Source organism: Podarcis filfolensis (genome assembly GCF_964270895.1).
Source record: "Podarcis filfolensis genome assembly, chromosome: 17".
Taxonomy (NCBI): Eukaryota; Metazoa; Chordata; class Lepidosauria; order Squamata; family Lacertidae; genus Podarcis; species Podarcis filfolensis.
Window position 1 is genome coordinate 38,157,896 of NC_139621.1, and position 27,923 is coordinate 38,185,818.

Here is a 27,923-nt window from a genome sequence, read left to right on the forward strand (position 1 = left end):
TGCTGTTTGCAAAGCTCCCTTGAAATCCTGACTCATCCCAGCTCTGGGTCACATGCTCCCGCCCAGGCCCTATCAGGGGCGGCTCCATCCCACTGTTGCTGCTTTTGCTGCTCTTCCTGGCTCAGAGGACAGAGCTGCTTCCCTTCGCATCCTGTATCTTTCCTCTCGCCATCCATCTCTGCTTAGTGTGCTGCTGCCTCGGCCAGCCTTCCTGCTTCTGCCTTAGGAAGGTAAGTGGCTTCCCCGTCTCCTCCCGCAAGGCGAAACCCCTGTCCCTCCGCATCTCAAAATACTATCTCAGACCCTCCAAGTGTCCCTGTTTTCCAGGGACAGTTCCGGATTTACAGAAGCCCTCCCGCTTTCTGATTTGACCCTGCCTTTCCTTTCCATCAGAGAAATCTTGGAGGGGTCTGCTCTCTATTCCACCACCATCCCAATGATTGGTTCTGCTTCTTCCAATCCTCCAGCCTCTGCTCATGGGCTTTTGAGATTCTTCTTGCCCCACTCCTGCCAGTGCCCCCCCTTGGTGGGTTCTTGTGCTGGAGACATCAGAGGGGGAGGGTGCTCCTATTAAGCCTGCCTTTGCTGGGATGGCAAGGGAGTCTGGCAAGCACAGGACTTCGCCACCCCAGGGATCAAGCTGCGCTTCTCTCCACCCTCTTCCCCAGTCACCATCACCCAATAATTCTATAGTTGCGTGGCAAGGTTGCAGCCATGCCAACCAGCGCTGCCCAAAGAGCCAAAAGTCATCATAAGGTGGATTCCTGGGATCCAGTTAATACGGAAGGGGAAGCGATGGGAACCAGGGAAGCGAAGCCCTCACTGCACCATCTCACAGCAGGTTGTATATTCTTGGTACCAATGACTGCCTCTGGGTTCCCAGTTCTTCCTCTCCTGCCCCAACCCTTATCCCTTCTTATCTGGCCCTGACCTCCTTAGAGGACAGTGCTCTTGTCTCTCTGCCCCCCCCCACTTCTAGCTTGGAAAATAGTTGTGGATGGAGGGGGGGGCAGGAAAGAGAGAGAGACGGAAGGATGGTTAGGAATGAAAGTGGAGGGGGGGGGGACAGCCTGCAAAAGTCCTTCCTATTCTGAACCCAAGGACCCTTGGAAAAGGACTGGGGGGACAGGGACGGATCAGGCACACAGCCAATGGCTTTGTCTAATCTCTGTCCGAACCGGAATGAATCAAAAGGCAAAGCCAGCGAAAGCACAGATGAGCCGCCGGGAATTTATTTGGGCTGGATTGCTGACAGTTTGGGCTCTGCTGCAGAAATATTGATGCCCAGGGAGTCCTCAGTACATCTGTGCACACAAACACATGCCCGAGGTGGGGGGGGGAGTTCCTTTTGACACTGGGGCAAGGACGTTTCCATGGTCCTGGGTCTTTGCACCCCACCGAGGGCGCCTGTGGCATCTGAGCAGACTGGGCAAGCTGTTTTGGAGAGCAGAGCAGCTGTTGGAGCAGCTGACGGCGGGAAATACCGACCCAGAAGGTGCTGCAGAATATGGTGGGAGGGGAATAGAGACCTGCGTAGGTGCCGGAAAATCCCTGCCTTGTTGGCTGAAATTCCCAGGCACCAGAGGCTTTTCCTGGCGTGGTTATCTGCAATTTTTGCAGGTTTTGGCAGTGCAGAGGAGACTAAACCCTTAGCAGTGCTGTGCCTTGCACCTTTTCCCTTCTTCTCTTTCTGGCGCTGTATCAGGCTCCATCTCTTCTCTCCCCCACCACCTACTGTGGTGTTTGCGGCCTTCTCCTTTCTGCCCCCCCCATTCATAGCCTGCCCTTTGCGTCACACACAATGCAGGTGGAGAGGTGTCCATAAATCTCTTCCTGGCACAGCATCAGGTCAATGTGCATTGCTATTCTTCTAAAGATTCTTCTTTCCAGGTTGTAGCTGTTGCTGGCAAAAGAGCTTAGCAACAACAAATAAGGCGGGAAGCGAGTAAGGAAACAAGTCAACTGATCCCAGAAAGGAGTCCTTGCTTGGTGGGGGGTGGGGGTGGGGGTTAAGGGGGGCAGGATTCCTCTGCACCTCCTCCATGTTCCCAAGGCATTTGTGCATTAAGCCATGCAGAGTGGCACCTCTGCAAGCTAACAAGTAGACACAACCCCAATGTTAAAAAATATGCCGAAACCAGTGGGCAAACCACTTGCTCTCCTGAGGACTTGGTCTCTTCCCTTGGGGCCAATAGCCTAGAGAAGATGACAGAGGCGAAAATGGTCTGAAGACACCTGTCACAGTGGTATCACTGATGCTAAGCAAGTCTGGAAGGGGGTCTGCTTCAGAATTACACAGCACTCGATGAGATCCTTCGAGAAAGAGCCCAAGCGGGTATATTAAGCAAGCACAATAATTCTGGGCACCTCCCTGAGTTTGCCTGTGCCGTTGCTCAAGCACCAATCCTGTACCTAAGCACACCAATCGCAACAGATGACATGGAGCGGGTAAGAACCTCAGTACATGGGAGGACTTACCTGGGAGTAAGTCACATTGAAATGAATTGGCCTTCTCTGTATAGTGTTGCACTGTACACGTGGCAAATATTTGCTGCCGGAGTTCCCTGGCAGGGAGAGTGAGATGTAAAAGTGGTAAGTAAACAGTTACACATATACCTCCTGCAGGAAAATGCCTTCACATGACCCAATCTTTCTTTGTTTTAATTTGTGCTTGCAGGATGTGCATCATCTTTTTAAAAAAATAATAAACAGGGGGTCAAAAGCCTCGCTAAGGGTGTATAAAATTGCAGTCTTAAGTGGCTAACCCATTGGGGAATTATGCTGTATAGTGGAGAAGTCCACGCTTTGGATGTAGCTTAATAACTGTATCCAATGTCCCATCCTCCTATTAAAATTACAGAAGCCGGGATGGGACACAGTGTGTATTTTGTCATCCGTGATGTTATGCATCCTACTTATTCCATGAATGCAGAAAAAGGCAGGATGTGGGAGTGGGCACAGAATTCAGCTTCCTCCACTTTTAAGAAAGCAACTTTCTAGTCCTTATGAAGGGCTGCTTGAAAGTACAGTATAGCAGGAAAAGCTTTGGTGAATTTCAGGAGCCAAGATTGTTGCGAAATGTCTTATTTGTCAGGGGCCAAGGCTTCAGTGCCTTAGCTCCTTGCCCTTTCTAGTGATTAGCAAAACCAAAACAATATGTACCAAATAATAAACATTGCAGAATAGTGTATTTTTGCCAAATAAGAAATTCTGCAGTTTGTTCCATCTGCAGAATTTATGCAAGTCACAGAATCCAGTTTTTTCTTTGCACTGAATTTGGATTACCTGGCTTCATAATTATTTTAGTACAGAATACATACATGCTCTTCAGTCATTCCCATGACAGATGCACAAGCACTTCAGATTAATTCTTAGTGGTGATGGAGGTGCTGGTCTTTCACCAACAACCTCCATTGCCGTCTGAATGCTGGATTCCTCACAACAGAGGCACAATCTGGGACGACATCAGTATCACACATTTGCAACCAAAGAGGATCTCTTGCAACTTGCTCCAGCAAATCTGTACACACAGCCTATTGTACATGCAGTCGATTTCAGATAGGGCGACCACTTGCAAATCACAAAAAGGAGGGAATGCATTGCCAAGGGCAAACATGTGCATATGCTAACGTATATAAAGGAAAATTTAGAAATAATTTACATTAAAATGCACCTCAACCCTGTGAAGGAAACTGATGAAGGGTCCTGTGTCCGTTCAGGTACTAACTACCGGTACTGATTGGCAACTTCATGCCCCCTGTTCCTCCTCCTTATGGTTATCATAGAATCCTAGAGATGGAAGAAACCCCCAAAGGTCATCTAGTCCAACCCGCTGCAATGTGGGAATAAGTTATTTATTTTTAAACTGGGCTTGGACCAGGCAGCCCTTCAAACCCTTCAACTAGAGGGTTGTCCTATGTACCGGGACGTGGCCACCCTAATTTCAAAGAGTGGTTGTAATAAGTCAGGGGTCAGCAGACTTTTTCAGTAGGGGGCCGGTCCACTGTCCCTCAGACCTTGTGGGGGGCCGGACTATATTTTGGAGGGGAAATGAACGAATTCCTATGCCCCACAAATAACCCAGAGATGCATTTTAAATAAAAGCACACATTCTACTCATGTAAAAACACCAGGCTGGCCCCACAAATAACCCAGAGATTCATTTTAAATAAAAGGACATATTCTACTCATGCAAAAACACCAGGCAGGCCCCACAAATAACCCAGAGATGCATTTTAAATAAAAGGACACATTCTACTCATGTAAAAACACGCTGATTCCCAGACAGTCCTTGGCACCCAATTTAGAAGGCGATTGGGCCAGATCTGGCCCCCAGGCCTTAGTTTGCCTACCCATGTAATAAGAGATTGTTCTGTGGGCATTCATTATTTTTATTGTGAGCCGCTTTGGAAACCAAACTTTGCTGCAAAGCAGGGTATAAAGGTAATAAATGGGTGTGCACTACATCAATAATAAGGATGTGCTGTCTTGAAAGCACAACTGCAGGTTAGGTCTTTTTCTGATGCCTTGTCTCACCCCTAATAGTGCAGAGCAAAGGAAAATTCACCAGCTCTGCTTTGCTTGTGCTATGATCTTGTTGCTTTCAGGTCCAAGACCTGCTTCTTGAATTTCATTTACCTTCCATCTCAGGCGGATGGAACCTGTGGTCTTCTTCCTAAGCCTTCCGGAATAGCACAGATCCGTTGGGTATCAGTGATTTCATAGGCTCAAGGTCAGATTACTCAGCTTGCCTCTCGGAGCATGGGAGGCACTGAATCCTATGCTGCTGTTCACTTCAGACACAAACGCAGAAATCAGCACGAAGGCAAATGTGAACAGGCAACAATCAGGAGAGGATGTGTGGGAACTTCTCTAGTCTTGCCTAAGCGCTTTTGGCTCTCCTCAAAAGTCATCTGGTGTTTTTATGACGACTCACCTCAAAAACATCTGGAGCCTGCCAGGTTGGCGAAGCCTGACATATGTTACCTCAGTAATCTGACAATAACCCAAAAGGGAAGGTCAGGATTATTTTCCCCCATGTTACAGCCAGAGGGGGAATAAGTGTCTTGAGCATCTGTTTGTACCTGAGGTGAGATCTGAGCTGCAGATTTCCACCCTTGCAGCTCAAACACTTTGGAATTATTTTGTATGCACGCTACACATTGAAAGCACATTCAAAGCACACACAGCCTTCAAAGAATTCTGGGCCCTGTGGTTTGTTCTAGGTAGTTGGGAACTGGAGCTCTGTGAGAGGTAAACTACAGGGCCCAGAATTCTTTGAGAGAAAGAATGTGCTTCAAATGTACTTTAAAGGTATATAAATGCTTGCAGAACCTATGTCGGCTCTCTGGCAATGATATTTCCCTGTGGGGGAATGTAATTCCACTGTAAGCTTCTGGTCAGAGGAAACTGGACAGCAAAGATGAGGAAGGAGAATGTCGAGTTTGTCCACGTGGCCTGCTTTTGTGGGAGCACGTTGCCTCCACGAAAGGCACTCAGATCTAGAGCAGAGCTCTGGCCTCTGGCTTAAACCGCCGTGGGGCTGAATCCTGCGCACCCTCCCAACATTTCTCAGATGAAAACAGAGACATCCTATTCTACATCAGGAAGCTTCTCCCGCATTTGATATTCCCACACACAAAGACGTCATGTACACACCTGTCACCTTGAGCCAATTCCAACCTCTCCATTGAACCTACCTCACAGGATTGTTGTAAAAAGAAAAAAACTGAGCAAGGAAAGGGATCGTGTACTACACCTTTGACAGATAAATGGAATGAAATAAAATGTTAGTGGTATGCTGCCTTGAGTCCTCGTCAGGGAATAATGATATCGATGAGAGAAAGTATGAGAATGATCAGGAACATACCAAAGAGTAAATCCTATTGAACTCAGTGAGACTTACTTCTGAGTAAAAATGCTTAGGATTGCAGTGTAAGGCTGCAGCGTCTTTAACCAGTTACCTGGGAGTCGGGTCCATTGAATACAGTGGGACTTGCTTCTGAGCAGAAAGAGTAAGGCTCCATTTACAATTAAGGAATAAACACTCCATGCATTTGGAGTGCTGCTGAAGCACTGCAATTAAAGAATTTGAAGCGGATTAGTAACCTTTTCCTTCAAAATTATAGGAAGGGCTTCGTATGCCAGCTTCACAATTTCCTTCATTTGGTACAGGGATTCTACTTTCAGCATAAACAGAACTCTGTTTTTGCACCCACCTACCTACCACGGCTTAGTCATGCTGGCCACATGACCCGGAAGCTGTCTGCGGATGATTATAGAGCGAGATGAGCGCCGCAACCCCAGAGTCATCCGCAACTGGACCTAAAAGTACCTTTACTTTTACCCACCACTTCTAATTGCTCTCTGAGATGTGGAGGGGAAGGGAAAGGAAAACCAGGATATTCCTGGATCAAATCAGAAACCGGGATGGCTTCTGTAATTCCGGAACTGTCCCTGTAAAATTGGGACACTGAGAGTATGGGGCAAGTTGTGTGTCTCTTGCATTGTCCCTTTTCATTCAGAAGCCCATTTGGACTCCTTGACCTTCCCTTGGCAAATGCACAGTGAGTTCCTTCCCCCCCCCCAAGGATTTTCTTTGAGAAAAGCATCCTCCTTTTCTGTCGGAGAGAAAGCAGCTGTGCTGCAGAATCTGTAGCAGACCTTTAAGCAGGAATCTGATGCGCTGTGCTCTGTCAGAGGGAGCTAGCCCTTCATTTGTGCCCTGGGACTTGGCCCCAGCATCTCCTTTTAGTGCCCAAGACTCAGCCCTGGAACATACAAACTCAAGGTTTTAAAGGAAGTGCAGAATGCATTTCCTCCCAGTACCGAACCAATATAGAGAGAATCCACAAACATCGTGAATTAGAGGCAGGTCTTCCAGAACAGAGGGTGCTGGTTTATCTTTTTCTAGAAGAGGTGGTAGAGACAGTGACTGTAATCTACTTGACTCGGCTGACTCATTTTGCATGTCGGCTGCAAGACCAACATGTCTCACCAAAGACACCCTGCAGAATTGCACCACCCACCTCCACGATCCTTTCGTTCAGGACAGAGCTACGTGAAGCAGAATTGTATGCAAATATCTGCATTCAGAATGTCTCCGTTCACATGAAATGCTAAACCAGGCCTGTGGCAGATGAATATTCTACAGCCCTTTAAATGTGGGAAGGGGAGATTATTGCTTTGCCTTCATTTTAATTGTTCTTATCCTGTGTTTTATTCTGTGAACCGCACTGAGATCTTACGATGAAGGGCGGTATATAAATCAAATTATAAAAATGATAGTGATATTGATAGTGATTATGAAGATGATGATGATTTATGAGTATGTGGATACTCAGAGGAAAAATAATCGCTTCACTCCTCCGCTGTTCCTGTTGCTACACTGCCTGGAGCCAAGCCATGGTTTGGTTTAGTGTTACATTTGAGCTCAGACTTCAGATAAACCATCAAGTGTATCCAAGGTTTGTTCTTGGTTTACCTCCCATGGTTGGTCTGGAAGAAACAAGCTGTGAGCTGAGTTCCTATTTGTCATGGACAGGTTGGATGCAGATGGGGTGGGAGGAACCAGCTGGGGAAGAAGGCTCACAGCCAGGGAATTGGTGGTGGGACAACGAAAAGCAGTCAGAGGGAGAAGAGGGAGCAGACCAGCTTCCTCACAGCGAGAAGTGAAGCTACAGGGAACCAGGTAGAGGGACTTCTTAGCAGTAGTGCCCTCCCTGTGGAACGCCCTTCCATCCAGTGGCGTAGCGTGGGTTGTCAGCACCCGGGGCAAGGCAAGTAATTTGCGCCCCCTAACCCATGGATTTGCGCCCCCCTAACCCGTGGATTTGTGCCCCCTAACCCATGGATTTGCGCCCCCCTAACCCGTGGATTTGCGCCCCCTAACCCGTGGATTTGTGCCCCCTAACCCGTGGATATGCGCCCCCTAACCCTAACCCCCAGATGTTGTGCCCGGTGCGGCCGGCCCCCCCTGCACCCCCCACGCTACGCCACTGCTTCCATCAGATGTCAAGGAGATGAGTAACCCTAAACTATATGGTAAAAAGGTAAAGGACCCCTGGATGGTTAAGTCCAGTCAAAAGCAACTATGGGGTTGCGGCGCTCATCTCGCTTTCAGGCCAAGGGAGCCGGCATTCGTCCACAGACAGCTTTCTGGGTCAAGTGGCCAACATGACTAAACAACTTCTGGTGCAACAGGACACTGTGACGGAAGTCAGAGCGCACGGAAATGCCGTTTACCTTCCTGCCGCAGTGGTACCTATTTACCTACTTGCACTGGGATGCTTTTGAACTGCTAGGTTGGCAGGAGCCACGACAGAGCAATGGGAGCTCACCCCGTTGTGCACATTTGAACCACCGACCTTCTGGTTGGCAAGCCCAAGAGGCTAAGTGGTTTGGACCATAGCGCTATCTGCGTCCCAAAACTATATAACCTTTAGAAGACATCTGAAGGCAATCCTGTATAGGGAAGCTTTTTAATGTTTGATGTTTTATTATATTTTTATATATGTTGGAAGCCGCCCAGAGTGGCTGGGGCAATCCAGTCTGATGGGCTGGGTACAAATAATTATAAGTTTAAAGTGACCTTTGTTAAGAAACCAGAAGCCTTTCTTTTAGGAATAATTGAATCTGAAATACCTAAAGATCAGAAAAAGTTATTTATGTACGCAACCACAGCACCTCAAATGGAGTTTGCCCAAAAGTGGAAAGAAGAATTAGCCCCAAACAAAAGAAGACTGGCCACAAAAGTTACTGGAGTATGCAGAAATGGTGAAACATATTGGAAGATTAAGAAATCAAGAAGAGAGGATTTTTAAACAAGAGTGGGGATCATTTATTGAATATTTAAAGAACTGTTGTAAGGACTGACTTAAACAAACCCAGATGGTGAAGTTAAACTTTTGAGTAAAGGAGATTAATTATAATTAGGCTTCAATGCTGGAGAGGCAGAAAAAAGAAGAGATAACTTAGGTAACTGCAGAAAGGGCGAGGGGAAAGGAAGTTGATAACAATACTAAATGTATAAAGAATATTTGATATGTATTGTAAAATTTGAAAATAAATTTATCATCATCATTATTAAACATGCTGTTCTTTCTCCAAACCCTCTTGAAACTTATCATGCCGTTCATTCCATACTGAGGCCAAGTGGCCCTTTGATGCAACTGGAGGTGGTGTAAGAGATCATGGAAGAACAAGGGCATTGGAACCAAAATCCAGGTCCCATTTTCCTCTCTGTTTGTTCTCCTCCAGGAAAGACCAGCTCCACCATGTCTATTGAGAAGGTTCACGCTCGGGAGATCCTGGACTCTCGTGGGAATCCAACCGTGGAGGTGGATTTGTACACAGCTAAAGGTACGTGTTGGTGGAGGGGCAGCAAACTGCAGGAGGCAGCTGGCTTCTCAGCCGCAGTCCAGGGCATCGTGCTGCTAACGGATTAGCTCAGTCCCAAGGCAGCGAGCCGGAAAGGGCAGGAGGCGCCAAGCAGAGATGGCCTGAGGCTGGAGCTGTGCCTCTCCCTCTCTCCCTTTCCCTAGCAAAGTCACCACACAGCAAAAGCATCTAATTTTAGCCACGCTCTGTGATGCATCCCCACTTTTGGAGCAGGAGATGGTTGGGAAAGGCAGAGAAATGAGACATATTCAGACTCCCGCTGCCCTGGCTTTCTTCTAAGCAAACAGCAGCGCCTGGGTTTCGTTCCCCAGTCTCACATGCATACACCTTTCCACAGGCCTCGGGGTCGAGGTGTTGAGTATTTAGCCCATGAAGAACAGCTACCAGCCCTGTATCCATTGCTGAAGCGCTTGCCGTGTCAGGTGTCTGAGAGACAATCAAATAAAAATGCTTTAATTGGCATAAATTTGTACTTAACTAGGACGCGGGTAGCGCTGTGGGTTAAACCACAGAGCCTAGGACTTGCCGATCAGAAGGTCGGTGGTTCGAATCCCTGTGACGGGGTGAGCTCCCGTTGCTCAGTCCCTGCTCCTGCCAACCTAGCACTTCAAAAGCACGTCAAGTGCGAGTAGATAAATAGGTACCACTCCGGCGGGAGGGTAAACGGCGTTTCCTGGTTTGCCAGAAGCGGCTTAGTCATGCTGGCCACATGACCCAGAAGCTGTACGCCGGCTCCCTCAGCCAATAAAGTGAGATGAACGCCGCAGCCCCAGAGTCGGTCACGACTGGACCTAATGGTCAGGGGTCCCTTTACCTATGTACTTAACTGCAAACACTGAGGCACACCAGCTGCCCGCTCAGATTCTCAGGAGTAAAATCTGTGCCTGGGAAGGCAGACTCAAGGGGGCAGGCAATTTCCTCATTGGTCTGAGGACAGCTTTTGCTATTCACTCCGCCACCTTTATCCATCAGGCTTGACCCAGGGGGGTGAGGTAGAAGCCAAGCTGTCCCCCTGCCCGTGTATGAGGTCTAGCAGAAATTGCTGCCCTGAAGCTGCTATTTGCACTTCAAGGAAGCGTCTGTTGGTGCCAGCGTAGGCTTCCAGTGTAATGCAAAAAGCAGCTTCGGAGAGAAATGGTTCAATGTTGCCAGCCCACCCGCACAGCCCCTTTGCCTTCCCCAAGTTTTCAATTTACATAACAAAAAACTAAAACACTCTTGGTGTTCATATAATTAATGCTGGGTCTAGTTTCCTGCAAGGGGGATAGCCTTGCTGCAGTGAAATAGCTGTTTGCAGCTAACGATGAAAATAATGAAATAGTGGGTACCATACCCTTCAACATTTCTCTGATGAAAATAGGGAAGTCCTATTCCATTATCATCATCATCATCATCATCACACCCATTTGATTGGGTTGCCCCAGCCACTTTGGATGGCTTCCAACATATATAAAAACATAATAAAACATTAAACATTAAAAAGCTTCTCTAGACAGGGCTGCCTCTGTCTTCTAAAAGTTGTATAGTTACTTATCTCCTTGGCTAGGGGAGTCACATAACTCCATACCCTCCATTGAAAATAGAGACATCCTAAAGGAAAGCAGGACATTCTGGTATCAAATTCTGGGATGGATTCTGTAAATCTGGGACTGTCCCTGGAAACTAGGGACACTTGGACAGCTTGTGTTTTATGGTACCTAGTCATGCCTTAGATGCTTTAGACTCAGGCATGGCCAAATTGGCCCTCCAGCTGTTTTGGGACTACAACTCCCATCATCCCTAGCTAACAGGGTCAGGGATGATGGGAATTGTAGTCCCAAAACAGCTGGAGGGCCAGGTTTGGCCATGTCTGCCTTCTACACTATTGAAATCACTAGACACAATAGCGACGTGTATGCTCTCAGGGAGGAGAATTGCATTTCTCCAGATACAAACCTCTTATTTTAATTTAGAATATAGCTCAGCTGGTACAGCACAAGACTTTTAATCTCAGGGTTTTTGGGTTGAGCCCCACATTGGGGAAAATATTCCTTCATTGCAGAGGGTCCTCATGGTCCCTAACAATTCTATGATTCTGTGGATATTATATCCTGCTTTATAGCATCAAGAGGTTCTCTAAAGCTGTGTTATGCACCATTCCTTTAAAGCACATTCAAAGCACATCCTTTCCCTCTAATAATTATGGGTTTGCTATGACTTGCTGGGAACTGTAACTGTGAGGGATAAACTACAGTGGCCAGAACCCTTTGCGGAAAAGGATGTGCTGCGAAAGTGCTTCAAAAGTATTGCATGTACACAGATTCTGATAGGATGCTGCATCATCCAGCTCTGATCTTCGACTTACCTGCACACAAGGTGGATAGAGACCATTGCTGGAGCAGCCTCACAGCTGGCAACAGATCTCATCACACATACACAGCCAACAAGGATTTCAACGGTTATGCAGAGAAGTTTAGGCCAGGCCAAAGCCAGAAACCTTTGAGTTAGTTAGTGGGCCTAAATTAGGGTTGCCGTATTTCAGAAAGTGAAAATCGGGACACGAAAGTTGTTGAGCAAAATCTCCAAAAAAAGAGAGAAGTTTTTGAACACTTCCGACATGGGTTGCCATAAACCCAGGTTTCCCCAGACATTTTTACCAGTTTTTGGAAATTCTGCCCAGATGCTGTTTTCGACGGATGAATCCCGGATATGTCCGGGAAATCCCAAATGTATAGCAGCCCTACCTATATGTACGTTGTGAAGGATAATCTTAGCTCAGGGTTTTAAGTAAAAAATTGAAAACAGGTATTTTAAAGTGATTTAACCTAACGGTGTTAATTTAATTGAATTAGTCTTTGTATTCATTGGTCATAAACAGTCGAAAGTGGAAGTAAGTGGACTTCTTATGGAGTGTTTGGTTAGAAAACACCAGCTGTATTTATTATTATTATTTTTAAAGAAAAGAGCTGGTGACTTCTGTTATGTACTGAAGTTCTCACCCTGGGCCAGCAGGGGGATACTGTAGATAGTTATGCAAATAAGGGATCGAAAGTGACGTTCAGTGATTGGATAGTTTTAGAAAATTGTTACAGTTACGTTGTACTGGAGCTCTATATAAGCAGGCTGACTGAACCCTTCAGTTTAGTTCTGTTCTGGCCTGTGAATAAACAAGAGCTGTTTGAAGAATCGCTGTGTCGTCTGATATGTTCACACACAACTTAACAACTTCCTTAAAATGACAAGGCAGCTGTTTCATCAGAGAAGAGTTGTGGGCTTAAGTGATGTTGATGGCTCCTCCCCTTAATGTTTTCCACCTTGGTTTTTGTTCCTCCCTAGGGATGTTCCGGGCAGCTGTTCCCAGTGGCGCTTCCACCGGCATCTACGAAGCTCTAGAGCTGCGTGACAACGATAAGTCCAGGTTCCTTGGGAAAGGTAGGGGTATTCCAGGCTTCTGCCCATAGAATGACAAACAAAAATTCCAGAGTCCTCTGTGTGTGTGTGTGTGTGTGTTTTCTGCTTTTGGGCTGGCCAAAAGGTGTCAGCCAGTGAAATTCCACGGTGAAGAGTGTGTGGCCTTGTGTGCCTTCCTTTCTCTGCCTCTTATTTCCTTCTGCCTCTGTCTGACACTCTCTGTGTCTTTTTCCTTCTGTAGGGGTCCTGCAGGCGGTGGATCACATCAACAGCACCATTGCCCCTGCTCTCGTGAGCTGTGTAAGGATGCCCCTTTGCTTTTCTCATTGGCTCAACTTGCGGGTCTTTCGTTCTCTCTTTCTCTCTCTCTCTCTTTCTCTCTCTCAATCTCTATCTGTCCCTTCATTTCAGCTTGCTTTGTTTTCTGGATGCTCGACATACTATATCTCTGTGTGCATGTGAGTGTGTGAGTGTGTGCACTGTCAAAGGATGGAGGAATATCTTTTCCTCCAGAGGCCTTTGTAGAGAGCAGTGACAGGACCATTCCTGTGTACGGACAACAGCTTTTCTGAAACCTGAAGGAAGCATGAGATGGAATCTATACACGTATAGAAACTGTTATGAAAATGCTTTATTTTTTAAAAAGCATTTTTAAAAATAGGTTGAATTTTCTATAAGGCTCACCTAGTGTCATCTAGTGTCACATTGCATATTGCACTTAAAGTAAGGTAAAGAGACCCCTGACCATTAGGTCCAGTCGTGACCCACTCTGGGGTTGCGGCACTCATCTCGCTTTATTGGCCGAGGGAGCCGGCGTACAGCTTCCGGGTCATGTGGCTAGCAGGACTAAGCCGCTTCTGGCGAACCAGAGCAGTGCACGGAACTGCTGTTTACCTTCCCGCTGGAGCAGTACCTATTTATCTACTTGCACGTGCTTTCCAACTGCTAGGTTGGCAGGAGCAGGGACCGAGCAACGGGAGCTCACCCCGTTGCGGGGAATCGAACCGCTGACCTTCTGATCGGCAAGTCCTAGGCTCTGTGGTTTAACCCACAGCGCCACCCGCTGCACTTAAAACACACTTAAAACGTTTTATTTGCAGCTGTATAGCTGAGTCCTGATAGAGCATTGATGCAATAACCAGAAAAGGCCAAACTTGGGTCTCCAGCTGTTTTTGGACTACAGTTCTCATCATCCTTAGCTAGCAAGACCAGTGGTCAAGGATGATGGGAATCGTAGTTCCAAAACAGCTGGAGACCTACCGTAAGTTTGGGTAACACTGATCAAGAACATTGTGGGTATTTCCAGAGGGGGCTTTTAATCTGCAGTCGCCTTTTACGGGAAGTCCAGACGATGTTGCAACCCTCCTGCCTTTTCCCATCCCTTTCACTATTTTTTTCCCACTGTGAAAAATCCATTAAGGAAGAGAAAAGCCGAACAGCAGTACAATCTCTTTGGAGGTGTGTATAGGAAAATGCAGGACTGCGGTGCAATGGGAGGAGTTGTGGCTTCCTGAGGCTGATGGGAAATTGAGCCCAATAAAATCTGAGGAGGGTGGGGAGACCCAGGTTCCTCGCCCCTGCCCTGTTGCTTGCTGTGTATTTCCAGTTTCATGCTGGGCACCGCAAGTCCATTCCCCTGATTAACTGGCTCTCCGCTTTAATTAATTGCTTGCTTCCTGGAATTAGGTTCCCTCAAACCACACACTTCAATTTGCTATTTAATTAGTAGATTACATCGAAAACAGCAGTGCAGGTTCTGGCTGTACAATTGCCATCCTCCAACCTTCTACTGCTTACATGTGAGCAAAATTGTGTCGATTCCAGCTGCAGTCCTGTAGGACTACAACCCTCCGTTGCTGACACTCCCCCCCCCCCTCACAGTTGTACTATAGAAAAGCACTACAAACAAGCAGGGAAAGTCAAGTGTTCTAGGCAAGTTGCAAATATGACTAGTATACCCTCCAACATTTCTCCAGTGAAAGTAGGGACTTCCTATTCCATAACAGTAGTAGTAGTAGTAACATGTAATAATTGTTGTTATTGTTCTTAACATTATCATTTATACACCACACATCTTACTGGGTTGCCCCAGCCACTCTGGGCAGCTTCCAACATATATAAAAACCATAATAAAACATTAAACATTAAAAAGCTTCCCTGAACAGGGCTGCCTTCAGATGTCTTCTAAAAGTTGTATAGTTACTTATCTCCTTGGCTTGGGGGGTCACATAACGCCATATCCTCCATTGAAAATAGGGACATCCTAAGGGAAAGTGGGAAATAATTATAATAATAATTATTATTATTTATTCGCAGCCCATTTGACTACGCTGCCCCAGCCACTGAGTCTTCCAAAATATATGAGAACATAATAAATGCATTTAAAAACTTCCCTGTAAAGGTGTCTTCTAAAGGTTCTCCTTGGTTCGGGGGTCACATAACTCCATACGCTCTGACATTTCTCTGAAGTAAATAGGGACATCCTAAAGAAAAGCAGATGTTCCTTTTTCATCAGGGAAATGTCAGAGGGTATGTAGGACTTACAGCCCAGTTGGTAACCACGTTTGCTCAGAAGTCAGATTAGCTGCTATCATCTTGCCCTGTGCTTTAAGACCCCTTTTTAATTTTCGTTAATGTGCTACTTCATGAATTATTTTTAAAAACCCAACAAACAACACAAGCATAAATAAAAGTGGGTGCCAAAATGGTGTCGAGATGCCCTCACTTCTAAATGACAGGAGAAGAGTTCACCAGTGAGAAATGGACAGAACTGAAGGGTAGATAGTCAGCTGCAATTCTGTCTATAGCTTGCAGCCAAAGAGCAAGGATGATGATGATGATGATGATGATAATAATAATAATAATAATAATAATAATTATTATTATTATTATTATTATTATTATTATTATTATTATTATTATTATTTATACCCCGCCCATCTGGCTGAGTTTCCCCAGCTACTCTGGGTGGCTCCCAATCAAGTGTTAAAAACAATACAGCACATCTTCACCATACATTTAAAGCACATAGGTAAAGGTAAAGGGACCCCTGACCATTAGGTCCAGTCGCGGACGACTCTGGGGTTGCGGCACTCATCTCGCTTTATTGGCCGAGGGAGCCGGCGTACAGCTTCCGGGTCATGTGGCCAGCAGGACTAAGCTGCTTCTGGCAAACCAGAGCAGCTCACAGAAACGCCATTTGCCTTCCCGCCAGAGCGGTACCTATTTATCTACTTGCACTTTGACGTGCTTTCGAACTGCTAGGTTGGCAGGAGCTGGGACCGAGCAATGGGAGCTCACCCCGTCGCGGGGATTTGAACCGCCGACCTTCTGATCGGCAAGTCCTAGGCTTTGTGGTTTAACCCACAGCGCCACCCACGTCCCTTTTAAAGCGTATACCTTCCTCCAAAGAATCCTGGGTGCTTTAGTTTCCCCCTCACAGAGCAGGCGATTCCCAGCAGTCTTAACAAACTACAATTCCCAGTATGCTTTGGGAGGAAGTCATGTGCTTTCAATGTGTGTCGGATGTGCTTTAAATGTATTGTGTGGACCTGCCCAAAGTGTCCTCTGTCTGGAAGTCCCCAAGGCAGCCTTTTATCCAGACTTCCAATTTGAGAGATGTTTTCTTTCTGCAGGGCCTTTCAGTCGTGGAGCAAGAGAAGATCGACAGCCTCATGCTGGAGATGGACGGGACAGAGAATAAATGTAATGCCTCTCTATTCATAACAAAAAGTCTTGTGGGAGGGGGCCAGAGGGGCAAGTTGGGAGAGCAGCCAAGAACTTTACAGCAAGATTAAAAGGCACTAGCTGAGGTATGGAAGTGTTAAAAAACAGTTGTGCGCCACCCCCACTCTCTGCAAGTTTCCATGGGGTTCCAGGCACTCACCTGTGTTCCTTTAGAAAACTGAGACACGGCAGAGACTGACATAGTTTTAAGAAATGTGGTTTATTCACCTGTTTACAGTGTTAGTCTGCATGGGGGAGGGGGTCCAGATCTTATAACATGGTCATTTAGAGAGAGTTCTCCCCCACAGCAGTGCAGCCAATGGAGTCCAAGGCATCATTCCCAGCCAGCCTTCAGCCAGCCTGCCCAAGATGGATCCCAGTCTTTCTTCTTCCTTCTTCTTCCCAGCCCCCCTATGCTCAAAAACTCTCTTTTCCTGTCACCGCAAATGCACACCCCCATCACCTCGGCACCATCTGTCTCCCCAGGCCAAAGGATTCCTCTCGGATGGCCCATCCAACACCTTTGTCATGTTAACAGATTTTCCAATTGTATAAGCTAGCCCAGGGATTCCTTGTCTGCCACAATTCTGCAGGTTGTAATTCATCCATATCCCAATTAATCGAAATCCTACTATTTTATAGGGTTTAGCCACCAGCACCCCCATATCTATAACACAAGGAATCCAGGGCTAGACTAGTAGCGGGTGCTGTGGGGCTGGAAAGTTGATTGTTTGATCTTTGGGGCCAGGAAACCTATATTGCTTTGTTGAATTGTCCTGAGCAAAGGGCCATTGATGGTGGTCACCTAATTTTGACGATGTTCACAGCCAAGTTTGGAGCCAATGCCATCCTGGGTGTCTCCCTGGCTGTGTGCAAAGCGGCGGCTGCAGAGAAGGACATTCCCCTGTACCGACACATCGCTGACTTGGCTGGAAATTCCGATCTCATTCTGCCAGTACCGGTAAGCATTTAATCACTTCCAATTTCACTCCAATTTTCTCCGATTTCACTCCGATTTTCTCCGATTTTCACTAGGAGAACCCAAAGGGAAGTCAGAGGCTGTAGAGTAACCATATATGCAAGGAAATGGAAATCCTTTACTAGAAGAGAGGTCACACCTACCTCAGTTCTCTGCATACCCTTTACCGCCACGCTGCAAGTGTAACCTTGCTTCAGCCCTGCATTGTTGTAGATAATATTTTTGTGCAGTTTGAAGTGACTGGAAGCATAAGAACTAACCCCTTTTGGAAATGAATCTTTGTCCAGGCCCATAAAAATAAAAATTTAAACTTTTACTGGCAGAACTCTTCAGAACAAGTCATAAGCATCAAAGATATAACCAAAATATCCATACAATGTCTTGTATGGGCTCAGCATCTTGCAAAATATGAAATAATCCAAACAGACCTACAAACAAAGGTCTCTTTCTCTCTTTCCACAGCCTGTATTCCGGCCTCCATTGGCCGTTGGCTGTGTACTCTCCCTTCAGGAGAGCTTCATTTATATCCTCACTCCGTGGCATTTGGGAGACAAAGTCTAAAGGCAACTCCCTTTCGAAAAGGGAGATTTGCAACCCAATACCTCTCACATGATCTAAGGTTACAACATTCACATGTTAGCTAACAGAGAACAACAATCAGTTAGATAATCATTAACCCATTAAGTGGCTCAGAGTATGTAATAAAAAACAAGAAATTTTTCATTTTCTCTATCTACTTCTGGAAATTGGGTGGAAGCTGGCAGAAGTTTAGTACTCATTTCCATTTCAGTTATTTCCAGGAGGGGAAATCAATCTGCAGCACCACTAACTTGGAAACTGTGTAAACTTTGCTTGTGCTGCTGCCACTTACAGGATGAAACTGGAAGTTTATCCCGGCATAAGGTTCTTTTCCGCCTTTTGAAATAGCACGACATGATGTAATATCCCTCAAAAAGCCACAGTCCCATAACACAACAGGTAGCGAAGTATAAAAGGAATGTTGGAAATCAGGTTGGAAGCACTAGCATAATAGCCAGTAAAGCTCATGCAATAAACCTCACATTGGAATGCAGCCTTGCGATTGGTTCCATGTAAAATCTTTGGGTTGCTAACAAGACATTCTCAGGACCCTCACGGAACCTCGGTTTCCAGGGCATTTTGTGGGAAGCCATGACAGTTAAGGCCTGCACGAACTGTCGGGATCTTCGTTCGACCGAGCTGATAAAGCTCATCTTCCGGCCGAGTCGCCCCCGACATGATTGACGACCTGAGCCTCTGATAAGGCTCCAGGCACATCCCATTCAGCAGAGAATCCAAAACAGCACGCGGAAGTGATGAGATTTATGGCTACATGCTATGCTTTATTTCTAAGCTACGCAGACAGAAAAATACATCCTCTCCCTGTGAGAGCAGAGAGCAGCTGAAACAAAGGAAAAGAGGATCAGAGAAACCAGTACGTCACATCCGTCTCCCTTCTCCCGTGAGACTTCCAATAGCCTGGACTGCCTCTGGAATGTAAACAGAGCCTTGTGACTCTAAGCAGCTGCTCAGTGGCAAACAGAAACTAACATGAACCATGCCAATTGACCGTGTAGGTGTCCGCTAAGTGAGTTTCATGTCTTTCTTCTTCCCAAATTTTCCCAGGCCTTCAACGTGATCAACGGGGGCTCCCACGCTGGGAACAAGCTGGCCATGCAGGAGTTCATGATCTTGCCAGTTGGGGCCGAGAGCTTCCGGGACGCCATGCGCATTGGTGCCGAGGTCTATCACAATCTCAAGGGTGTGATCAAGGACAAGTATGGCAAAGATGCCACCAATGTGGGCGACGAAGGAGGCTTTGCCCCTAACATCCTGGAGAACAGTGAAGGTGAGAACAAGAACAGAGTGTGGAATTACTGGCATGCCCGGGCTCTGCACTCCCTGCTCCTCTCCCACTGAGTAGTGATGAATGACACAACACAGCTTGAATGGGATTATTATTATTATTAATTGAATTTATATGCTGCCCTATACCCGGGGGGTCTCAGGACAGTTCTCAGAATAAAATCAAGATATAAAATCACAAAATACCTAATAAAAATAAAAACAGCAACCCAATACTCCCCTCCACAAAAAAACCCTCATATTTAAAAGGGCATAGGATGTAAATCAGATCAACCAAAGGCCTGGTTAAAAAGGAACGTTTTTGCCTGGTGCCTAAAGGTGCATAATGAAGGCGCCCAGCAAACTTCCCTGGGGAGAGCATTCCATAGACAGGGAGCCACTGCAGAGAAGGCCCCGTTCTTGTGTTGCCACCCTCCAGACCTCTCAAGGAGGAGGCACACGAAGGAGGGCCTCTGAAGATGATCTCAGGGTCCGGGTAGGTTCCTATGGAAAGAGGTGGTCCTTGAGGATCAAATCAGACCACGATTTTATTGACAACAGAGGTTTGGCATAGGCACTGCATGGCCTGCAACATTTCTCCAATGAAAATAGGGACGCCCGAAATTATTATTATTATTATTAATAATAATAATAATAATAATAATAATAATAATAATTTTATACCCCCACCCATTTGGCAGCATTGCCCCCACCACACTGGGCCCTTCCAAGCTGCCCTCGACATTGGCCTGAGGTGCGGGAGGGATGGACGCATTTATTTGACTTGCTCCAGAACCAGGAGTGACCCCAAACCAGCAAGTGAGACCGTTTGCCGTAGTTTTTAGCTCTTCCGCAGGTGGTGAATGCGGCCGTTGTCAAACTGGCACTGGGTTGCCCCAGTGATTTAACTGCGACAACTTCATGGCCAGCACCTATTTTTCTTGGGGGGGGGGTCGGGGGGGGAAGCACTGTCTCTCCCAAAGCCAAGGCCTAGACCAGGGGATGTTCACCTGTCTGTGAGGGATTGCTGAGATGCTAAAAGGGTTCTAAGCTGCCTTATCAGAAAAGGAGTTTTTCCACAACAGGCATAGCAAAAGAAGTGATTCCTCGCTCTCTTGTTAATGGCTCCATAATTGGCTACTTCTCTTCCCATTCACAGGGCTACACCACCACTTTCCTTGTTCCTTGTCTCTGCATTCAGTACTATGTGGTCTAGTAGTCTCTTGATTGTGTGTTGTCATACGCTGGAAATCTGCAGAGTCTTTGCCGGTCCTATCCACATGGCACTTGGCTGCTATGTTTGCCATGCCATAGTGACGTCCAGATTGTTGTTGTTTAGTCGTTTAGTCGTGTCCGACTCTTCGTGACCCCCTGGACCAGAGCACGCCAGGCCCTCCTGTCTTCCACTGCCTCCCGCAGTTTGGTCAAACTCATGCTGGTAGCGTCGAGAACACTGTCCCACCATCTCGTCCTCTGTCGTCCCCTTCTCCTTGTGCCCTCCATCTTTCCCAACATCAGGGTCTTTTCCAGGGAGTCTTCTCTCCTCATGAGGTGGCCAAAGTATTGGAGCCTCAGCTTCAGGATCTGTCCTTCCAGTGAGCACTCAGGACTGATTTCCTGAAGAACTGATAGGTTTGATCTTCTTGCAGTCCATGGGACTCTCAAGAGTCTCCTCCAGCACCATAATTCAGATTAAATGATAGCAATACAGTATACGGAGGACGGCTCCTGAAGACAGTTCAGCTGGTACAGAATGTGGTTCCTGAACTATTCAGGGCGAGCTGAGCTGCTATGAATGTATTGCCAGAAGTGCAACAGCAGAAATCATTCAGTGTGCAGCATAACAGTTAAATTTATGTTTAATGTAATGTGTTGTTTGGTCCTAAGGCTTCACTGTGCATATTTGCTTCAACCTGCTTCTAACATCTGATTTTATTGGTATTTTTATGCATATGTTAGGTAAACCACTTAGCACAAACCACTTCAATCCTGTTAAATACTTACAGATTAGCTGTTTATTCGCACACACTTTTGTGATTATCCCCCAGCTTCTAGGGCAAATATCCTATCGCTTTCCACATTGCCAAAAGTCCAGTAAGGAAAGTGTGATGGAAAACTGCACAAGAAAGTGGGGGATAACAACCACTAGCTGGCATTGTTGTCTAACCTCTGTGCAAATATACATTAGGGTACATGCTTAATAAACAGGCCACTGCACAAACTGGTCTGGAAGCTGAAGAGCCTTAAAATATAGTTTTCAAACATGGCAGATGCTTGCAAAATCCGAGTTTCTCTCCTTTCCTACCTCTCAGCTCTGGAACTCCTCAAGGAAGCCATTGAGAAAGCTGGCTACACTGACAAGATTGTGATCGGCATGGATGTGGCCGCATCGGAATTCTACAGAGACGGAAAATATGACTTGGACTTCAAATCCCCCGATGACCCCAGCCGCTACATCTCTGCTGATGAGCTGGGTGACCTGTACCAAAGCTTTGTAAGGGATTACCCAGGTGAGTCCACCTTGCCTAAAGCCTCAGTACCAGGGCACCAGATTGTGGAAGTTTTTGCTCTTTGCCAATTGGGAACAGGAGCAATGGGTTGCTGCAATACAGTGGTACCTTGGTTCTCAAACGCCTTGGTACTCAAACAACTTGGGACCCAAACACTGCAAACCCGGAAGTAAGTGTTCCGGTTTGGGAACATTTTTCAGAAGCCGAATGTGCTCCGCTTTTAGTGTTACGCTTCCAATTTGAGTGCCACACTTCCGTTTTGAGTGTTATGTTGAGGTCTGTCTGTTTTTGCTACAGTGGTACCTCGGGTTAAGTACTTAATTCGTTCCAGAGGTCTGTTCTTAACCTGAAACTGTTCTTAACCTGAAGCACCACTTTAGCTAATGGGGCCTTGCGCTGCCGCTGCGCCACCGGAGCACAATTTCTGTTCTCATCCTGAAGCAAAGTTCTTAACCTGAAGCACTATTTCTGGGTTAGCAGAATCTGTAACCTGAAGCGTATGTAACCTGAAGTGTATGTAACCCGAGGTACCACTGTATTTATCTTGCTATTTTGTTTTTGCGGCTCTTTCTGTTTTTTTTTTAAATAAGATATTTATTAAGATTTTTTAAAGTATTACAATAAAATGAAAAAAATAATAACAAAAATACAAAATAAAAATAATTAAAAACACACAAATTTTTCCATTGCTTATTTTCCTTTTGCGGCTCTTTTTGTGTGTGTATGACTGTGTGGAACCCAGTTCATGTACTGATTGATTGGGTGACTGCAAGTACATCATTTATTGCTTTCATTTTATGGATCAATGCTCTTGTTAGATAGTAAAATTCATGTTAAATTGCTGTTTTAGGGGTTGTTTTTAAAAGTCTGGAACGGATTAATCTATTTTGCATTCCTTTCTATGGGGAAGCACGCCTTGGTTTTGGAACGCTTTGGTTTTGGAACGGACATCCAGAACTGATAAAGTTTGAGAACCGAGGTACCAATGTACTCTCGTTTCCCCCTTCTCTCTGCAGTGGTGTCGATCGAGGATCCTTTTGATCAGGATGACTGGGAGGCCTGGTCCAAGTTCACAGCAAACGTTGGGATTCAGATTGTGGGGGACGACCTGACCGTGACCAACCCCAAACGCATCGAGCGAGCTGTGGAAGACAAGGCCTGCAATTGCCTCCTGCTGAAAGTCAACCAGATTGGATCAGTCACCGAGGCCATCCAAGCGTGAGTCCAGCCAAACTGCTCTGTTCCACAAGTGCCCAGTCGCGTTCCCTTCCAAGAACGTTAGACCTGTTGGGACTGAGGCAAATCCACTGAGTTCCTTGTCTCCCTCCACAGCTGTAAACTGGCCCAGGAAAATGGCTGGGGGGTGATGGTGAGTCACCGATCAGGGGAGACTGAAGACACCTTCATTGCGGACCTGGTGGTGGGACTCTGTACTGGCCAGGTAAGTTCTGGGTGGGGAGAAAACGTGTCTTGGGTGTTCTCTGGAGAAGAAACAGGTGAAGGCTGAAACAACCATGTCAGTGTAGAGACACAATATCTTTCTACAGCCAGAGATAATTCAAGTGTCCCATCGTAGAATAGTGGGGTAGGAGAGTTGAAAAGACAGTGGCACCTTGGTCCTTGAACGGCTTAGTTGCCGAACAAATCGGCTCCCGAACACTGCAAACCCGGAAGTAAGTGTTCTGGTTTGCGAACTTTTTTCAGAAGCCAAACATCCGATGTGGTTTCTACTTGACTGGAGGAAGCTCCTGCAGCCAATCGGAAGCTGTGCCTTGGTTTTCAAACATTTCGGAAGTCAAATGGACTCCCGGAATGGATTAAGTTCGAGAACCAAGGTTCCACTGTAATCCCAAGGTATTTCATATCTGGCAACCAATGTACCCCTTTGCTTTCAGGTAGTACATGGGTAGACGAGTCTAAAAAGACTGGGACACAAATTTTCACAGTCCTCTAGCGGCTGTGGGGGCTCATTTACCAGAAGTAAAGAGTTGCCAAACTGCACAGGCAAAAGCCAATTTAAAATATCCGCTATGCACCCATGCCTTTGCTCATAATGCGCCTGTTCCCATTTGTAATGCTGGTGTGGACCCTCCATAAAACATTGTTGCCTTGACATTGACTTTTGCAGATAAAGACGGGAGCGCCATGCAGGTCCGAGCGACTGGCGAAATACAATCAGTTAATGAGGTAAGAAACAAGAGGGGAAATGCTGGCATATTATCAGTTTGCCTTCCAGCAGGAATCGGCCTCTGTGCAATGGGCAAATGCATGCAGGCAGCCTTTAGGAGCTAATCACCATTGCAGAGCTAAGGGGAGACTTGAGTGTAGGTGGACCATCACACACACAATGAGGGAACAGCATGTAAGTCTAAGTTCTCTTTCAGCTTCTATCATGCAATGCCACAGGAAATTGAGGGACACACTGTCAGTTTATACCAGGCACAGGCAAACTCAGCCCTCCAGATGTTTTGGGACTACAACTCCCATCATCCCAGTGGTCAGGGATGATGGCAATTGTAGTCCCAAAACACTAGAGGGCCGAGTTTGCCTGCGCCTGGTTTATACAGTCGTACCTTGGATGCTGAATGCCTTGCAAGTCAAACATTTTGGCTCCTGAATGCTGCAAACCTGGAAGTGAGTGTTCAGGCTTGCAAACGTTCTTTGGAACCCAAACGTCCAGCATGGCTTCCACTGCTTCTAATTGGTTGCAGGAGCTTCCTGCAGCCAATCGGAAGCCACGCCTTGGTTTCCGAACGTTTCAGAAGTCGAATGGAGTTCCAGAACGGTTTCTGTTTGACTTCCGAGGTATGACTGTATAAGGATGACTTGCCTTTCTCTATCTAAATCAGCAAAAATCACTAAACTGCCCCTAGCATTGGTTTCTAACACACTGGCTTTCTACCTTGCAAATATATGGTAGAAGATTAAGAATGGGGTCCCCAAATGCATACTGGGGTTAAAAGTGGATGCTGGGTCTGAAAAGGCTGAAGATACCTGCTGTAAGGCATGGGCTCCCCAAAGCTGTCCATAAAAAGGTTTTCCTTTCCACGGCCCTGAACAAGAACCTTGAGCATCTTAGTCTTCCATTATTCTCTGAGGAGTCCAGGCAAAGTTGTCCACACACAGTATTTGAAAAAGCACCACGTACCTTTGGCATCAAAATGGCATGAGGGTTTATCTAGATTAGATTAACATTGCCAGACGCAGATGTTGTTCCCTTCCATCAAATCACGAAACATTATCAAAACACTCCCATACATTGTTCTAGCAATAACAGTGCTTTCTTCTTCTTCTGGGGTTGCTGAAGGGTACGCAGTCCCAGCACCGCATTTTCTAGAAGAAAAGCACTGGGGCTCGCTTGCCCCTGCCTTTCAGGGAGCCAGCAATGCGCCATGTGCTCACGTCACACATGCATACCGGGCCACATGCTGGCTTGTCGTGCGCGAGTGATGTGACCATGTTGCACGGCATGTGCGCACATGGCATGGGGGATATGAAGGGGGCCTGGCCCCCTACTTGAAATTTCTTTTGAGGGCGTCCCTCGCCCCGCCCCCCATCTGGTGCCCCACAACTTCATGGTGAGGTTTTTTCTGAAGAAAAGCACTGAGTAACCCCTACGACAAGCAAGTGTTATTCCCACATTTCGGATGAAGCTGAGAGAATAGGAGCTTGCCAAAGGCCAACAAGTGACTTCATGGAATAGCCAGATTCTAACTGGGGCCCAGGGCCGTCTTAAGCATATCTGGTGCCATGGTGCAAATATCTCTCCAGCGTCCACTCTACCCCCCGTTTCCCAGAGTTGTTGACCTTTTTTAAGGGGGGGGGACTTTGGTCCAGCTCATTTACATCGCATGGTCCGATGCGTGCTCGGCGCTGCACGTAAGTAAGAGGCGCCCGGATCACAGCCCAGACAGCCTCCTGCGAAGCCTCCCTCCCTCTAAGCGCCCAGCGCCCCTTACCTACCCCCGTCCAGGGAAGTCCACACGACAGGAAGGCCAGCAAGCAGATCTGGTGGCTCGCCGGCTGTCCCATCCTTGCTCGGCACTGGGATTGCACAGGACACTTCCCTGCTCCACTCGAAGACTCCGCAGGGAGGTGCGCAGGCAGCAATGTGGCCAGAGAGGGGTAGGAGAGACACGCCTGCCCCGCCCCTCACCCCCCCAATTGCACCCGCCAGGTGCCCAGGCAGCCCTGGCAGGAGGGGACGCAAAGGGGCTTCCCTGAGCCAGACGCAGCGTGCTCCGATGGGCAGCTGAGAGGAGAGGAGGGGCTGCCCCAGAGCAGGGAAGGGAGTGCACCCTGACTCTCCCTCCCAGACACTGAGCCTGTGACGCCTTCCAAAATCTGGTGCCCTGGCGCCCTGCACCACTAAGGCCTATGGGTAAGACACCCCTGCTAGGGCCTTCCCAACCTGTAGCTTGTACAGCAGGGGGCCTTTAACATACCGTATTTTTCACTCTATAAGACGCACCAGACCACAAGACGCACCTAGTTTTTGGAGGAGGAAAACAAGAAAAATAATATTCTGAATCTCAGAAGCCAGAACAGCAAGAGGGATCGCTGCGCAGTGAAAGCAGCAATCCCTCTTGCTGTTCTGGCTTCTGGGATAGCTGTGCAGCCTGCATTCGCTCCATAAGACGCACACACATTTCCCCTTACTTTTTAGGAGGGAAAAAGTGAGTATTACAGAGCAAAAAATACGGTAATTGACTTCTGTGCTTTAATTCCAGCAGATCCTAACCGTCTCTGATTTACGTCTGTTCTGTGAAGCAGGGCCTGTGGTGTGAATATAACGGCCTGCCTTTCTCTCTGCCTTCCACAGGATTGAGGAAGAGCTTGGCGACGAAGCCCACTTTGCCGGGCACAACTTCCGTAACCCCAGCGTCCTATAAGCCCTGCCCTGGGCACACTCTGGCTTGCCTGCTGACTTCCCCAGTGCACAGACTCTGAGTGCCCCTTTAGACCACACCCCCCATTTCCCCGGCTCCTCTGTCTCCTCTCCCCATTCCAGCTACCTCCTCTGGCCTCTCACTGGAGCCGCTGCCCCCCCAAGACGTGTGGAGAATGAAGCTTCCCTCTGCCCGTCCCAGGGCGCTGCTCCAAGCCAGCTTTGCGTGTGTTGCGCAGTGTCTTCTCTCTGGGCCTGCTTGAATCATCGTTGCACCCCAGTGTCAAGTGCTGTGAGCATGTTTGCCTGGATGTGTGGCGAGGGCGTGCGTGGCTGAAGTTAGCCCTGTGTTCCCCTTCCTTGGTTGCCTCTGGGAGTCTGCGTTTTACTCCCGGATTATGACGGTGTTTAAAACCTTCGTAGCGCTTACTGTCAACAGCGAGTTTCTGTATGTTTTAGCCTGTCCCTGCCAGCCTTCAAGTTTTGTTTTCTCTTTCTGTTTCGGGCGGGGTGTGTGTGTGTGTTTGTCTGTGTGGTGCCATACCTACACCTGCGACTGATCTGAAAGTTCTTTTGGTTTGTGTTTTCAGGCGACAAGAAGGCAACTTGTGCTGCTGCAATACACTGGGTCCTTATGCCATGCTTTGTGGGGTGTTGTGGGTCAGTGCATTGTGGGCGTGTTGTTGTGATCAGCATCCTGCTCAGACCGCTCTCTCTCTCTCTCTCTTTCTGGTTGTTCGGTCACACGGCGCTCCTTTCCCCATCACCTGTTCCCCACCTTGCTCTCCTATCACTTCTGCTTCAACCTCCAGAAGTTTCACCCTCAACTGAGCAAGCGGAGAACCCCCACCCCCAGACACACGAGAAAATCAACCAACAGACCAACCCTCAAAATTAAATTCTGTTTCACACCTGAGGATCGTGCCTCAATGTCTTTTTGCTTTCTCTTCTGGAAGATGGAAAGTGGACGAGCTCTGTGCAAGGGGAGGGGGCTCGGATTTGCAGGTGTGCTGAGGCTCAGACTTAAGTAGCAGAATCGGGAATCTGAAAGATAGCGCCTGACCGTTCAGAGGCTGGATTCTTGAGGAGGCTTCCCTGGGTGGGTGAGCTGCTATGCTGACTTCCAGTTAGGGCAGTTGCTTTTGCTTACTGGAAGAAGGTAAGGCAA

At 47.2% G+C, this 27,923-nt stretch overlaps 1 protein-coding gene across 2 annotated transcripts; it reads left to right on the forward strand.

Moving 5' to 3' along the window:
- The first annotated feature begins 44 nt into the window (after positions 1-44).
- Positions 45-27,672, forward strand: LOC310752734 (gamma-enolase). 2 transcript variants are annotated; one of them, XM_083593667.1, is made up of 12 exons: positions 45-230; positions 9,259-9,360; positions 12,715-12,810; positions 13,031-13,089; positions 16,425-16,494; positions 17,343-17,476; positions 19,139-19,361; positions 21,670-21,867; positions 22,884-23,085; positions 23,200-23,308; positions 23,996-24,054; positions 26,690-27,672. In XM_083593667.1, the coding sequence occupies exons 2-12, from the start codon at positions 9,276-9,278 to the stop codon at positions 26,757-26,759; spliced, it is 1,305 nt and encodes a 434-aa protein (XP_083449793.1). In that variant the 5' UTR covers positions 45-230; positions 9,259-9,275; the 3' UTR covers positions 26,760-27,672. The 2 variants fall into 2 exon arrangements, with proteins under 2 accessions (XP_083449793.1, XP_083449794.1); XM_083593668.1 differs by lacking the exons at positions 45-230; positions 9,259-9,360; positions 13,031-13,089 and having other exon boundaries at positions 12,713-12,810.
- Positions 27,673-27,923: the final 251 nt, after the last annotated feature.